Here is a 13,859-nt window from a genome sequence, read left to right as displayed (position 1 = left end):
CGTCTATGGCATTCCAAACCTACCTACTTCCCTCTAGTTGGATAAATGGCAGAAACTGAAAGTACAGTGTAAGTCATTATGATGCACAGTGGACATATTTTAGCTAAAATTGTATACTATGTCCCTTTTTTTATCGCTGACTGTCACCTCTCTCTTGTCATTGTATCATTAGGTCAGAAATTTACAACCCTCAAATAGAAAGGAAAGAAAAAAAACACCTTTTTAGTGCACTCAACAATAACAAAATGCTTCTTCATGTTATTCATTAGCACTGGCTGGTTCAACTGTAGAGGAAAATCAAAACTAAGCATTTATTAATTCATGAACTAGTTCATTTATGAACTATCAAAACTACACACTTTTTATTCTTTAAATAGGTCAAATATCACTCCTGCCCTTCAGTTGTATGAGCACTTTTGATTCAAAAGTTGCCAATGCAAATTTTATATTGCATGCTTGGGTGCCTCAAGCACTGTCAAGAATGTGTTAAAATTGATACATTCCACATGATTTGTAGATTCTTGTGTGTATGTGCGTGTGTGCTGTGGACATTCAAAGTGGACATTCATTTTGGAGAAAAATTCAAAACGAAAAATTATATATGAATTTACCTAATGATTTTCCATTCTTCTATCATTTTTTTTATTTGAAATGCTGTAGATTTTTACCTGCAACATCCAATATTTGCTGATTCTATTCAACCCCCCTCCCCTGTTTTTATTAGTTAATGCGTAGCTAACGCTAAGTGCTTATAAAAATGCATCCTCAATTGTTGAGAACCAGGTGAACAACTGCCACAACTGAAGCCAATAACCTACAGGATACCATTGACTGTGAGTGGAGAAAGAGAGGAGGAAGGGATGTTTGTAAGCAGACAGAATAAGAAAGGCAAGAATCAAGGAATGAAAGTAGGGGCTTTAAATATTGGGACAATGACTGATTTACATGATGCAGAGAAGGACGGTGGATATACTTCGTCCAGGCAACCAGGTGGTAAGGTGCAAGGCTAGAAGCTTAGGGGTAGGTTTTAATTTGTGCTATCATAATATTGATAGGAAGAGAGATGGACTAGGAGGTATCTGGAAGGTGAAGTTAGGAATGTTCTGGAGGGGAAAAGAGGGTCAGCTAGAATCTGAAAGAAATTGAAAATGTGATGTTCAATGTTGTTACCAGCTATGCCCGACTGATGGGATGTGATTTAAAGAAAGAAATTTCTATAGCGAGTTAGATGAAGTGATTCAGAATAACCCCAGAGTTGAGAGAGTGGTAAGTAGTGCTTACTTAAATGGACATGTTGGTGCAGACAACAGAGGTGATGAAGATGTGATGGGCAAGTTCCTAGGATAGGAACAGAGAGGAACAGGGTAACATTGGGTAACTTAGGAGCTCAGGTAGGGGCCCACAGTATACATCTTGTATAGATGATATAACCTGAAGGAGATGGGTGACTGCAAAGTAGTAGTAGGTGAGTTAATCTAGACAGCATAGGATGGTAGTTTGTAGGATGAATCTGGTTCAACGGAAGGTGAACAGGACAGAGGCAGAGCGGGGGACAAAGTGGTCAAAACTGAAAAGGGAGGAGCTGGGACCGGCTTTGGTTGGTCGGGGGGAGCTTCCAGATGACTGGACAACTGCAGCTAAAGAGTTGGGGCGGACAGGTGGAAAGTACTTGTACCTGGTGTGTCATCTGGAAGGAAAGTAGATTAGGAGATTGTGTCTAAATGAAAAAATGCTATATACAGATAAAGAGATTTGCAAAGAAGTGGGACACTGAAGGGAATTAAGAGAGCAGATAGGAGTACAAGGAGATGCAGAGGGGGTAATTGCCAAACAAAGGGTGTATGATGACCTGTATTTTGGACATTAAGGAGGGAGAGAAGAATTCAGGTTGCCAAAACAGACAGTGATGGAAGAATGTGCAGTAGGTTCAGGTGATTAAAGATATAGGGGGAAATGTATTGAGTTGTGCAAGAAGAGTGATGGAAAGAGTACTTTGAAGAACTTATTAATGAGGAAAATGAAAGACAGGAAAGGTAGTAGTCGTGATTATTATGGACCACGACGTAGCAGAGATTAGTCAAAGGTGAAGTGTGGAGGGCATTTAAGAGTGTGAAGAGTGGAAAGACTGTTGGTCCATCCTGTGCAGGTATGGAAGCGTCTCAGGGAGGCAACAGTTGAGTTTATCGGTTAGATTATTCAACCGGATCTTGGAGTATGAAAGGATACCTAAAGGAATGGAGAAGTTTGATGCTGGCCATTTCAATAGTAAGGGAGATGTAAAGATTTGTGGTAGCTATATGTGGATAAAGTTGAAGAGCTTTACGATTGAGTTTTGGGAAAGAGTAGTGGAAACTAGACTGAGAGCAGAAGCCAGGATTTGTGAACCAAAGTACGGTTTCATGCCTAGAAAGATTACTATAGATGCACTGAAGAAGCCTCTCGGATGAGGATTGAAACATCTTCAAGTGAGAAAATTAGAGTACAGTTGCCATGACAAGAATACAGATGCAGTATTTTCTTTTAGAATGCTAACAAAGAAGTACAGAGAAGGTCTGTGGGAGCTACACTCTGCCTTTGTATGTAGAAAAAGCATATGAAAGCTGAGATAGGAACCATTGTACTGTATGAGGATGTCTGGAGTGGCAGAGAAGTATGCTAATCTGTTACAAGACATGTATGCGGGTTGTGAGACAGTGATGCTGTAGGTGTGACTTAAGTTTCAAGTTGGGTTGGGACTGCATCAGGAATCAGCTCTGAGCCCCTTTTTGTTTGCAGTGGTGATTGACAGGCTGACAGATGAGGCTAGATAGAAACCTCCATTGGCCATGATTGCAGATGATATTGTGATCTGTAATGCGAAAAGCGAGAATTAAGATTTTTAATTTTCATTGTGCAGGCACAGTGAAAACTTGCAATGAGAGCTCCCAGATCGTACGTACAGGATAAAGAAATAAAACAAAGTAGACAAGTTATACAAATAGCTCACAGTAATATACATAGTGCTGATGGCATGACGGGTGATATGAGTATGACTGAGTTTAATGTGCAGGTTTGTGCAAGGTATTGTCTCTGTGGGGGTCTGAGGATGGAGTAGCTTCAGCAGGGGAGCATTGTATTTGTGTGTGGCAGAACAGATAGGGGTCTAGGTGTGAAAGTGAGTGCTTTGCTGGGAATTGAGGTGTGGTAGCTTGCAAGGGGGGAGGGTTTGGGGGAGAGATTGCTCTTGGGTAGAAGCTGTTTTTCAGCTGAGATGTGTGGGTATTGATTGTCCTGTACCGCTTTCCTGATGGGAGCAGCACAAACAGGCTGTTGCCTGGGTGGGACGAATCTGTTACAATGTTCTTGGCCTTCTTCTGCATCCAGGCATCGTAAATAGAGCCTTGATCCAGGAGAAGGCAGCCCACAATACCCTGTGCTGTTCTCACGACCCGGGCAAGGTCCTGTCTGTCTCATCCCTTGCAGCCACCAAACCACACTGTAGTACTGTGACAGAGGATGCTTTCATTTGTCGGTCTGTAGAAGTTAATGAGCAGCTGAGAGGAGAGCCCAGCATGCTTCAGTTTCCTGAGGAAGAAGATTTGTTGCTGGGCTTTCTGAGCAGGTTTAAGCTGTTAGTGGCCCAGGTCAGGTTGGATGAGATGTCGATGTCAAAGAACCTGAAGCCCATTTATGTGGAGAGGAGCGTGTGCTGTTCTCTTAGACCGCCTGTAATCCACAGCCATCTCCCTGGTCTTGCTTTTGTTTAGGGTGAGATTATTGTTTAAGAACCACTGAGTTAGATGCTGGATCTCTTCCCTGTAGTGGGTCTCATCGTTATCTGATCGGAGTCGTAGTGAAGAAGGTGAAGAGGACAGGGCTGAGTACGTAGCCCTGCAGTGTGCCAGTGTTCAAGATCCGAGGAGAAGATGTAGGATTCCCCTACCCCGCCACCTGAGCCCGGTTGATTAGGAAGTTGTAGATCCACAAATACAGGGAGGCAAGCAGACCTAGGTTGCAGTGCTTCAGGACAAACTTGTCTGGGAGGGCGGTGTTGAAGGCCAAACTGAAACCCACGAACAGCATCCTGTCATGGTGTTGGGGCATTGTAGGTGGGACAGGGCCGTGTGAAGTGCTAGCGTGACCACATCTTCCGTAGAGCGGTTCTCCCTGTAGGCAAACTATAGGCCAGCCCAGCAGTGATTGCGTCCTTGACGTGTCTGAGGAGAATCCTCTCAAAGCACTCCATGATTACTGGTGTGAGGGTGACAGGGCGGTAATCATTTAGGCAGGTGATGGTTGATCTTTATGGCACAGGCACAATTATTGAGGGCTGGAGGCAGACAGAGACCATGGACAGTTGCAGAGACGGATTCAAGATCTTTAGAAAGACCCCTGCAAGTTGTTCCGTGCATGACTTCAGGGTCTGGCCTGACACCTTGTCTGGTCCTGCGGCCCTGTTGGTGTTGATCTTCCTCAGGGTAGAACTAACCTGATGCAGCTTCAGGATGAGAGGCTGGTGCTGCACTTCTGGCTGAGGAAGATGTGTAGCCTGTCTGAAACTTGATGAATCGAAGCAAGCAAAGAAGCTGTTCAGGGTGTCAGGCAGGGGTGAGGTTGTGGCTGACCTGCTGGGCACTGCCATTGTCATCAGTGATGGCCCTGATGCTTCTCCACATGTGGCGTGGGTCGTTGTTGTTCAAGTGGTTCTCAATGGGTTGTCTGTGCCTGTTTTTTTGCCAGCTTGTATGCCCTTTCTCAGATTCCTCTGGGGTCTGCTGTAGGCTAGCCTGTCGCCTACTCTATAGGCGTCATCCCGGGCTTTGAGCAGGGGCCTCACTGTCCATCCTGGCTTTTGGCCGGGAAAGACAGTGGGTAGGACACCATCGGTGTAGAAATGAAAATAGGACAAAACAGCTGATGTGTACTCCTTAAGATCAGCGCCTACACCCCAGTCTGTGTGTTTGAAGCAGCCTTGTCGGGCCGAAGAGGCTCCCTCAGTCCAGACGTGGATCGTTCTGATGATGGGTTTTGACCTGCAGATGACAGGTTTGTAGGCAGGGATCAATTCTACAGAGATGTGATCTGACATTCCAAAGTGTGGGGCTGCTGCAACCTTGTATGCACCTGGAATGTTTCAATATACCTGGTCCAGTATACTGTATTTTTATCCCTTGTTGGACATTTTATGTATTTATGAAATTTGGGGACCACAGCCTTTAACTCCATGTGATTGAAGTCACCCGCTATGATCACAACAACCTCTGGATTCGCATTCATCTGGTCACTGATCAGGCTTAGCATTGGCTTAGCGTTAGCTCAGCGTTAGCTTAGCATTAGCTTGCGCGGTATATAGGCTGCTACAATAATAATGGAGCGGAGTTCTTTCACCGTTTTAAATGGTCTGCATTTCACTGTAAGGTATTCCAGTTCAGGGGAGGCGGATGTTCCGATAATTTTCGTGGTTGTGCACCACGAGTAGTGAATGTACAGTGCCAAACCTCCTCCCTTGGACTTGCCAGTCATGTTGGCACGGATCAGATAGCACCTAAATTGAGTAAATTTAAGGAAAATTGCTGGCTTGATACAATCTCAATTTGAGGTTAATGCTGATGTGCAGGTTGTGGTTTTTAATATTGTTCATCCATATCGTATTAAGGCCGTAAAACGGAATGATACTCAAATGTTTCAGACTTCTTCATTACTTGTTTAGTATTGTATTCAGTAACATACCCTTAAACACAATAAATATTTTAGAATTATATATTCTAAATGCAGTAACTGTTAACCGAGTCAAATTTTTTATAAGTTATCATGGATTATTTGGCAAAACCACTTGATATTATCAGGTTACTAGGACAGATTGGAAATTCATACTTCAATGTCCGTAAACTAAACCGTTACAAGATGATTCCCAATAACTTTTACAGCAAAAGAACACCGCCACTATTAGGTGATTCTTTAGAGCTAGAATTACAAATAAATGCCACGGTCAGTCTTGATGACCTGCTCATTAAAACAGAAAAGACAGTATGTCGTGTTGTTTCTTTTGCTGTTATCAAACATCTTTCGGGTAAACCCCGATCCTTTTTGTTGGTGTTTTAACACTGACAGGTACTGGTAAAATGCAGTGGAAGTTACTCTCCTTACTATATGAGAGCAGTATTAAGTCTTGAAAAAGTGACAGTTAAAAGGAAATGTGGATAAATATGAAAAAAATATTTAGATATTATGACCATTCCAGTTTTATTCTAGTTATTTTATTTTAGTTTAATTCCATATAGTGAAGTTCAAACAACTGCCTTTGATATTGTTTAAACTATCTCATCTTTTGATTTAACCTCCCAAGTAGGAAGCCTGCAAGTTGTTTACCAAAGCAGATTGATTTTTGGAACTGTTGAGAACAGCCTACCCTTTGTTGGAGAATTTATTTCCTAACACTGCCTGTGGTCTAAAATGTAATTCAATAATGTGACCTTAGGGGTCATCTCTTCCTGTGGGATCGATGTAACTGTGATTACTGATGCATTCTGCAAGTCTGCATGCCTTGTGCTTTTAATGTTTGCTAAAGGCAGTCATGTCCTAATGCTTTCAGATTCTCTATGTGTCATCATTGATGGAATCTTTGTGGCAATTTCCTCTAAATTTTACATATACAGTATGTTCACTAAGACTGCAGGATAATCTAATTGGATTGGGGGTTACTGATGAAGCCAGGTCATCTGCAGAGAAAACCAAGGCAGTTCAGATCCCAACATGGACAGGTATTAAATATGGGGTGGGCAAACTACGGCCTGCGGGCCACATTCGGCCGGTTGGTCTTTTTAATCCGGCTCGCCGAAGATTGGTACAGCATTCATACTTGATGTGAAAGATTGAATGATTGGATTAATGAATGTGGGAGCTCAAACAGGAGATTATTTCATTTTTGGAGCTGCTTGAGAATTTTCCTGAGCTGAATGACACAGATTGGCTTTGTGGTTTAGGCTTTACTGTGGACATACTGACACACATGATTGAGTTGGACGTGAAGCTATAAGGGAAAAAACGGTTTGTGCAGGAAATCCAAGCAAACGTCAGACAATGTTCAGACTACTATCAGACGAGTCTGATATGTACTGCTAACAAATGCGTGTTTTTTTTATATGTGTCGTATCTTGTACTGACCCCACCTGTCTGTCAAATTTTAAAAGTCAATGCGGCCCCTTAGCCAAAAAGTTTGCCCACCCCTGTATTCGATAGATAGTATCAGGGAGGGCTCAACGATGAAGGGTTAGCTTGCCTCAGCCTAATTGGTGGTCAGTAAAAGTCCTGTAAGAGCCAATAAAAACACAAATTCACATACATACACCGTCAAAGTGTTGGAGGTCTGCTTAATCAAGTTTTGTAGTGGACTGTAGCTTGATTAAAAAGTCTTGACAGCAGGTATGATAACATTGCGGCAGAATGGGCAGATATGGGCCTGCACCCATGCATCATGAAGCTGGTCATTGGTGGCCTCATTGTGATGTTTAACACAATTGTAATTGCATATAAATGGTCATTCAGTGTCCTTCCAAATCATATCATAGTATTGTGTTTATTGATAATTAGAAGTATTGTTCTAAATGTGTACGGAGTAATTACACTGAAATATTTGTATTCTTACAAAAACAGTTTACTCAAGCCAGTATACAAATTGACATCATGCCTAAAAGGAAGAATGAAGTGCATGTGGCAATTCACATGTTTTACAATTGAGAAAAAATAATTAGGTCAAGTAATTATTTTGTAATGACAAATGTATTTTTCCCTAATGTTCTATTGATGCCTTAGAACTCCCTCCAAAATAATTCATTTAATTCACCAAAGTGTAATATGTACCCTTACAATCTAAATGTAATCCAGGAGGATGACCCGATGTTGATCAAGAATTTTGTCTGTGAATTTTTGCATATATTTTGCACATATTTTTCTGCAGCTTTTACTCAAGTTTACCATCCTATTCTCGTGCATAAAACTTGGACATGGTTTGTCCCCTGCTTGTATCAATGTTTGTGTACCATAGAATATAATTTTCTCTGACCTCCGTGGTAACTTTCTTGTTACACTTCAGCATTTCAAAGTGCACAAGCTTAAACAGAAGATACCTTTTAATATGGACAGTCAGAAAAGGAAACAAAACTACAATTTCAGCATTCAACAATGATGTGATGATTCCAGCTGGCATCAGCAGCTCATAAACTTGTTTTCCCCAGTAATTCTCTTAACCTACTGTGACTGTGTGGCAGTCACCCAGTCTAAGTCAAGTCAGATGTGGAATTTTTTTCCAATCAGAAGTTGTTAAATAGAGCAGAAAACATGTCTCTCTCACAGCCCTTATCCATAACATCATGAAGAGATTTGTCTGCTTAAAATGTGTGTGAGGATGTATGTGCATCACTTCTTCTCCTTTTGGCTTTTACCCTTCAGGGATCGCCACAGCAAATCAACCTTTTCCATCTGACCCAATTCTCTGTATCCTCCTCTCTCACACCAACTACCTTCATATCCTCTCTCACTATGTCCATAAATCCTCTCTTTGGTCTTCCCCTAGAGTTCCTGCCTGGAAGCTCTAATTCCAGCATCCGTTTACCGATATATTCGCTCCCCCTCCTCTGCACATGACCAAACCATCTCAGTCTGGCTTCTCTGACCTTCTCTCCAAAACATCTAACATGTGCTGTTCCTCTGATAGATTCATTCCTGATCCCATCCATCCTCATCACTTCCAAAGAGAACCTCAGTATCATCATCTCTGTGATCCCCCTTTTCATTATTGTTACTTTCTATTGACCATACAGCATGGCTGGTCTCACCACTGTCTTGTACACCTTTCCTTTCATTCTGGCTCATAGTCTTCTATTGCATAGTACCCCTGACACTTTTCTTCACCCATTCCATCCAAGCTGCTTGAACCCATTTCTTTAGCTCTTTTCCACACTCCATTGCTCTGGACTGTTGACCCCAAGTAGTTGAAATCCTTCAACTTCATGATCTCCGCTCCCTGTTGCCTCACTGTTCCACCTGGGTTTCTGTCATTCACCCACATGTATTCTGTCTTGCTGCAACTAATCTTCATTAGCTCTACTCTCCAGCACATACCTCCACCTCTCTAGATTTTCCTCAACCAGTTCCGTGCTCTCACTACAGATCACAATGTCATTTGCAAACATCATGATCCATGGAGATTCCTTTCTAACCTCATCTGTCAGCCTGTCCATCACCACTGCAAACAAGAAGGGGCTCAGAGCTGATCCCTGATGAAGTCCCACCTCCAACTTCAAGTTCTCTGTTACACATAAGGCACACCGTATCACTGTCTCACAGTTAGGATACATGTCCTGCACCAGTCTAACATACTTCTCTGCCTCTCCAGACTTCCTCAGACAATACCAGAGTTCCTCTCTTTTCTCGGTCTATAAAAGCGCAATGCGGCTCCGTCTGACCTTCTCTGTACTTCTCTTTTAGCATTCTCAAAGCAGATACGGCATCTAAAGTATTTTTTTCGAGGCATGAAGCAATACTGCTGTTCACAAATGTTCTCAGTTTAGTTTCCACTACTCTTTCCCATAACTTCATTAAATGGATGGCTCATCAACTTTGTCCTTCTATAGTTGCCACAATTCTGCCCTGACGCTCAAAAATGGGCACAATCACATTTCTATTCCTCAGGCATCTTCTCACTCTCTTAAGATCCTGCTGAATCATCTGGCACAGGTATATCATCAAGACCAACTGCCTTTCCACTCTTCATCCTCTTCAATGCCTTCCTCACTTGACTTTTACTAATTTCTGCTAATTTATGATCTACAATAGTCACCTCTTCTACCCTTGCCTCTCTTTAATTTTCCTCATTCATCGGCTCTTCAAAGTACTCTTCATCTTTTCATCACTCTTCTAGCATCTGTCAATGCATTTCCCTCTATGCTTAATCACGTGGACCTGCTGTACATCTTTTCCATCTCTTATCTCTGTTTTTCCTAACCTGTATAAATCATTATCTCCCTCATTACTGTCCAGACAAGCAAACAAGTCATCGGATGCCCTTTGTTTTGCCTTTGCTACCTCTATCTTTACCTTACGCTGTTTCTCCCTATACTCATGTCTGTTCTCTTCAGTCCCCTCAGTATCCCACTTCTTCTTTGCTAACCGCTTTCTCTGTATATACTCTGTACATACTGCACTTTCTCATTCCACTACTAAGTTTCCTTATCTACTTTCTTTCCAGATGATACACGAAGTACTCTCCTACCTGCCTGTGTGATCACATTAGTTGTAGTTGTCCAGTCATCTGGAAGCTCTTTCTGACCACCCAGAACCTCTCTTAACTCCTCCCTGAAAACTATATAACACTCTTCCCCTTTCAGCTTCCAACGCTTTGTCCTCTGTTCTGCCTTTGTCCTCTTGATCTTCCTTGTCACCAGAGTCATCCTACAAACCACCATCCTATGATGTCTGGCTACACTCTCACCTACAATTACTTTGCAGTCACTTATCTTTTTCAGGTTACCTCGTCTATACAAGATGTAGTCTACCTGCGTGCTCCTACCTCTGCTCTTATAAGTTACCTTTATGTTCCTGTCCTTTCAGGAAAAAAGTGTTCACTACAGCCATTTCCATCATTTTTGCAAAATCTACCACCCTCTGTTCCTCTGCGTTCCTTTCCTGGATACCAAATCTGCCCATCACTTCTTCATCGCCTCTATTGCCTGCTTCAACATGTCCATTGAAGCCTGCACCAATCGCCACTCTCATCTCGGGGTATATTCTGCATGACTTCATCTAACTCATCCCAGAGTTTCTCCTTCTCTCACTCACATCCCACCTGTGGGGCATAGCCACTACCAACATAGAGCGTCACACCTTCAATTTCCAATTTCAGACTCATAATAACTTCTTCTCAATTTCCAGTCAGTACCATGATAATACAATTTAAAACCTGCTCCTAAGCTTCTAGCCTTACTACCTTTCCACCTGGTCTCCTAGACACACAGTATATCCACTTTCCTTCTCTGCATCATGTCGACCAACTCTCCACCTTTTCCTGTCATCGTCCCATTATTCAAAGTCCCTACTCTCAGTCCCAGACTTGCCTTTCCTCTTCTCCCTCTGCTTCTGAAAACGCCTTCCTCATCTCCTTCTTTGACCCATAGTAGCCCAATTTCCACTGGTACCCTGTAGGTCATTGGTGCCAATAGCGGTCATTGTTAACCTAGGCATTGACCAATCCGGTTTAAAATTGTTAGATTTGACTTTTGGTCAGTGTCTGAGGGTGACACTGGTCTGTGCTGCTGTGAGGCAGCATTATGTGCTGCACTTTGTCTTATTTTAGTAACATGTCTTGCTGACCTGATGGTGCATGACGATGGGGAGTGTGATTGTGTCAGTACATATCCTGATATCCAAGCCTCACAAAAAGAAAAGACATTCTCTCTTGTTGTTTGGTAATTTTATGGAAATTTTATGAGAGAATAATTCACTGCGATCCAGTGTTGTTTTAAGCATCGCATTCCTCTGCATGACTGAGGGCTGCTTTGGAATACTTTCAGTGGACTGAAAAAGCAGTAAAATTTTGAACGTCAGCTTAATTCTATTTCTAACTCTCTTTTTCTTCCTCTCCCTATCCAGTTCTTTCTATGCAGGCCAGTGCCATCCAGTTCACTAAGGAACCGAAGTCCCAGGATGCATTACATGGTCGCAGCGCTATGCTGCGCTGCGAGGTCAGCGATCCAGACAACTTCAGATATACCTGGCTTCAAAATGGCCAGGAAATAATCAACGATGTTAGGCGCTTCCAGGAGGATGGTAACCTCAAGTTCACAACAGTTGACCGCCAGCTGGATGCGGGCAACTTTGAATGCGTTGCAAGAAACCCAGTTACGGGACTGATGCTCCATTCTACCAACGCCTCCTTCAATATCAAATGTGAGTGTTTAATTTTGAGTTAGTTCTCACCCTCTTGAAAACCTCTTGATTTTCTTATATCAACCAAGGTGTGCATCCAGTTTCTGTATCAAAAAAAAGGCCAGACAAAAGTCACAGTATAGGATGACAGGTAGAATGAGTGAAAGGAATGTTTTCACCTTGTTGCCTACTTCTCTGTGGCTCCCTGTCCTTCTTTCCAAAGGAAACAAGATACATGTGCCACCAAACATGTTCCTGCTGCCTCTGCCTTGTTTTTTTACATTCATAGTCTTGGTTAATTTTTCCCAAATACTCGTGTAAGGTTTTCTCTGGATTTTACTAAATAGCCTACTTTACCTGCAAACGCGTCATCATTTATTTCGGTTTAGATTAACACTGCTCATTTTTTGAGGAATTTCAATTGTTTCCCCCAATAGATTTAAATACAAAACAAATGTTTTTCAATGTTTTTGATACTGTCTAGGTGAACATCCTTGTGGCTTTGTGACTTGACTTTGAATTTCAGGTGATTGTTGTTGTTTTTGTCCTTTTTGTTATTATTGGTTGATTGTTGTATAATTTTTCAGATTTTCTGGTAATTTCTTGTAAGTTTTTTTTTCAGCAATTTCTTGTTCATTTATTATATTGTGATATTCTACAAGAAGGTAATTGACAATTTCCACATGGTTTTGAAAGTAACGTAGATAGGGTAATATGTAGATAAAGAAGAAACAAAACATACAAGAATAAAATATAATAAAAAAAATATATATCTAAAGATAAAATATCAATAACAATAGAAGAATTTTATCTCTCTATTCATCCGTCATGATAGATCAGTTTGATGGTATTCATTATGCAATATATCATCATATTGTCCATTGCTAGAGTATTTAACTTTATGTACACTCCTTACCATACATTGGAAGTGCCCCAGATAGTTGTTACTATAAACCCTTGTGATTATTTGACACAATGATTGGGAGGCGAAAAATCTCTCCATCTGGAATCTATTGTCCCTCCTCAGTGCTCTTTGGTGATATTGTTCAAAGGCTTATTACAATTATAGATGCGTCTAGACCTCCTAGTAGCTAAGTACAAGCCCTGTAATGTGTCTTTCCCAGTGGTTATTTATGGTCTGTGAGGTTGAGGACAAACTCTGAGTAAACAAAGCTTCACAAGGATAGACCAAGCATGCACATCAGAAAAATATAATCTGTATCATCTGCCAAGTCATTAATATTCCCACACATTGGAAAAGGATTATGTCACTGGGAAGAATATGCTCATATATTTACTTAAAAGCTCAAACATAAACTTTGAGAGATTAATTACTTCCACACAATTCATTGCTTTGCTATTGTTGCTGGTAGGCAGTTGAAGGCACACAGACTTTTAAAAAATCTGGCTTCAAACTTTTTTGGTCAGTTCAGAGTTAGCAATTTAAAACTGCACTACTATTGTTCTTTATAAGAGCAGGGATTAAATTATTGTTTTTGAAATTGTCGATAGCATTAAACAAACCTAGAATTACTGTGCATCCCTGTCCTCCCCACAATTTTCAGTTCAGGCCTCAAGGGACTATAAGACATACTGTATATAGCTGGCTCCATACAAGATGCAAATGAAGTAAGCAGCTGCTCTCCAAACACAATTGAAGCAGTTTTGAGATTAAAATGGGCGTGTGGGGAGAGAAGACTACAATATGAAATGTGATAGTTCAAGTTTTTTTCAATTGTTGTTGAGTACATATTAGTTTTCCTTTTGATGTAGAAAGAAATGATAAAGTCCTCCATCCAGTACTCTCCTAGAGCCCAGATAAACTATAAATACATTTCTCTACAATATCTGGCAGTTTAACATACACACACACTGCATGATACAGATATTAGCATCAGATATGTGACTAAGCTGTCAGATAGAACTCTGATATATTATAAATTCTAATATCAAATCAA

At 41.4% G+C, this 13,859-nt stretch overlaps 1 protein-coding gene across 1 annotated transcript in view; it reads left to right on the top strand.

Annotated features, from left to right (window-relative positions):
* ptk7b (protein tyrosine kinase 7b) overlaps positions 1–13,859 on the top strand; it is a 75,101-nt gene that overhangs the window by 38,432 nt on the left and 22,810 nt on the right. The window contains exon 2 of the mRNA XM_086166249.1: positions 11,626–11,922. Within this exon, the coding sequence (XP_086022375.1) occupies positions 11,626–11,922 (297 nt within the window). The remainder of the gene's footprint in view (positions 1–11,625; positions 11,923–13,859) is intronic.

This window comes from Fistularia commersonii, chromosome 2 (genome assembly GCF_037954325.1).
Source record: "Fistularia commersonii isolate RoL2024-O1a breed Wild chromosome 2, RoL_Fcom_v1.0, whole genome shotgun sequence".
Taxonomy (NCBI): domain Eukaryota; kingdom Metazoa; phylum Chordata; class Actinopteri; order Syngnathiformes; family Fistulariidae; genus Fistularia; species Fistularia commersonii.
Note: the sequence above shows the minus strand (reverse complement) of the source record. Positions and strands in the feature narration are given on the sequence as shown.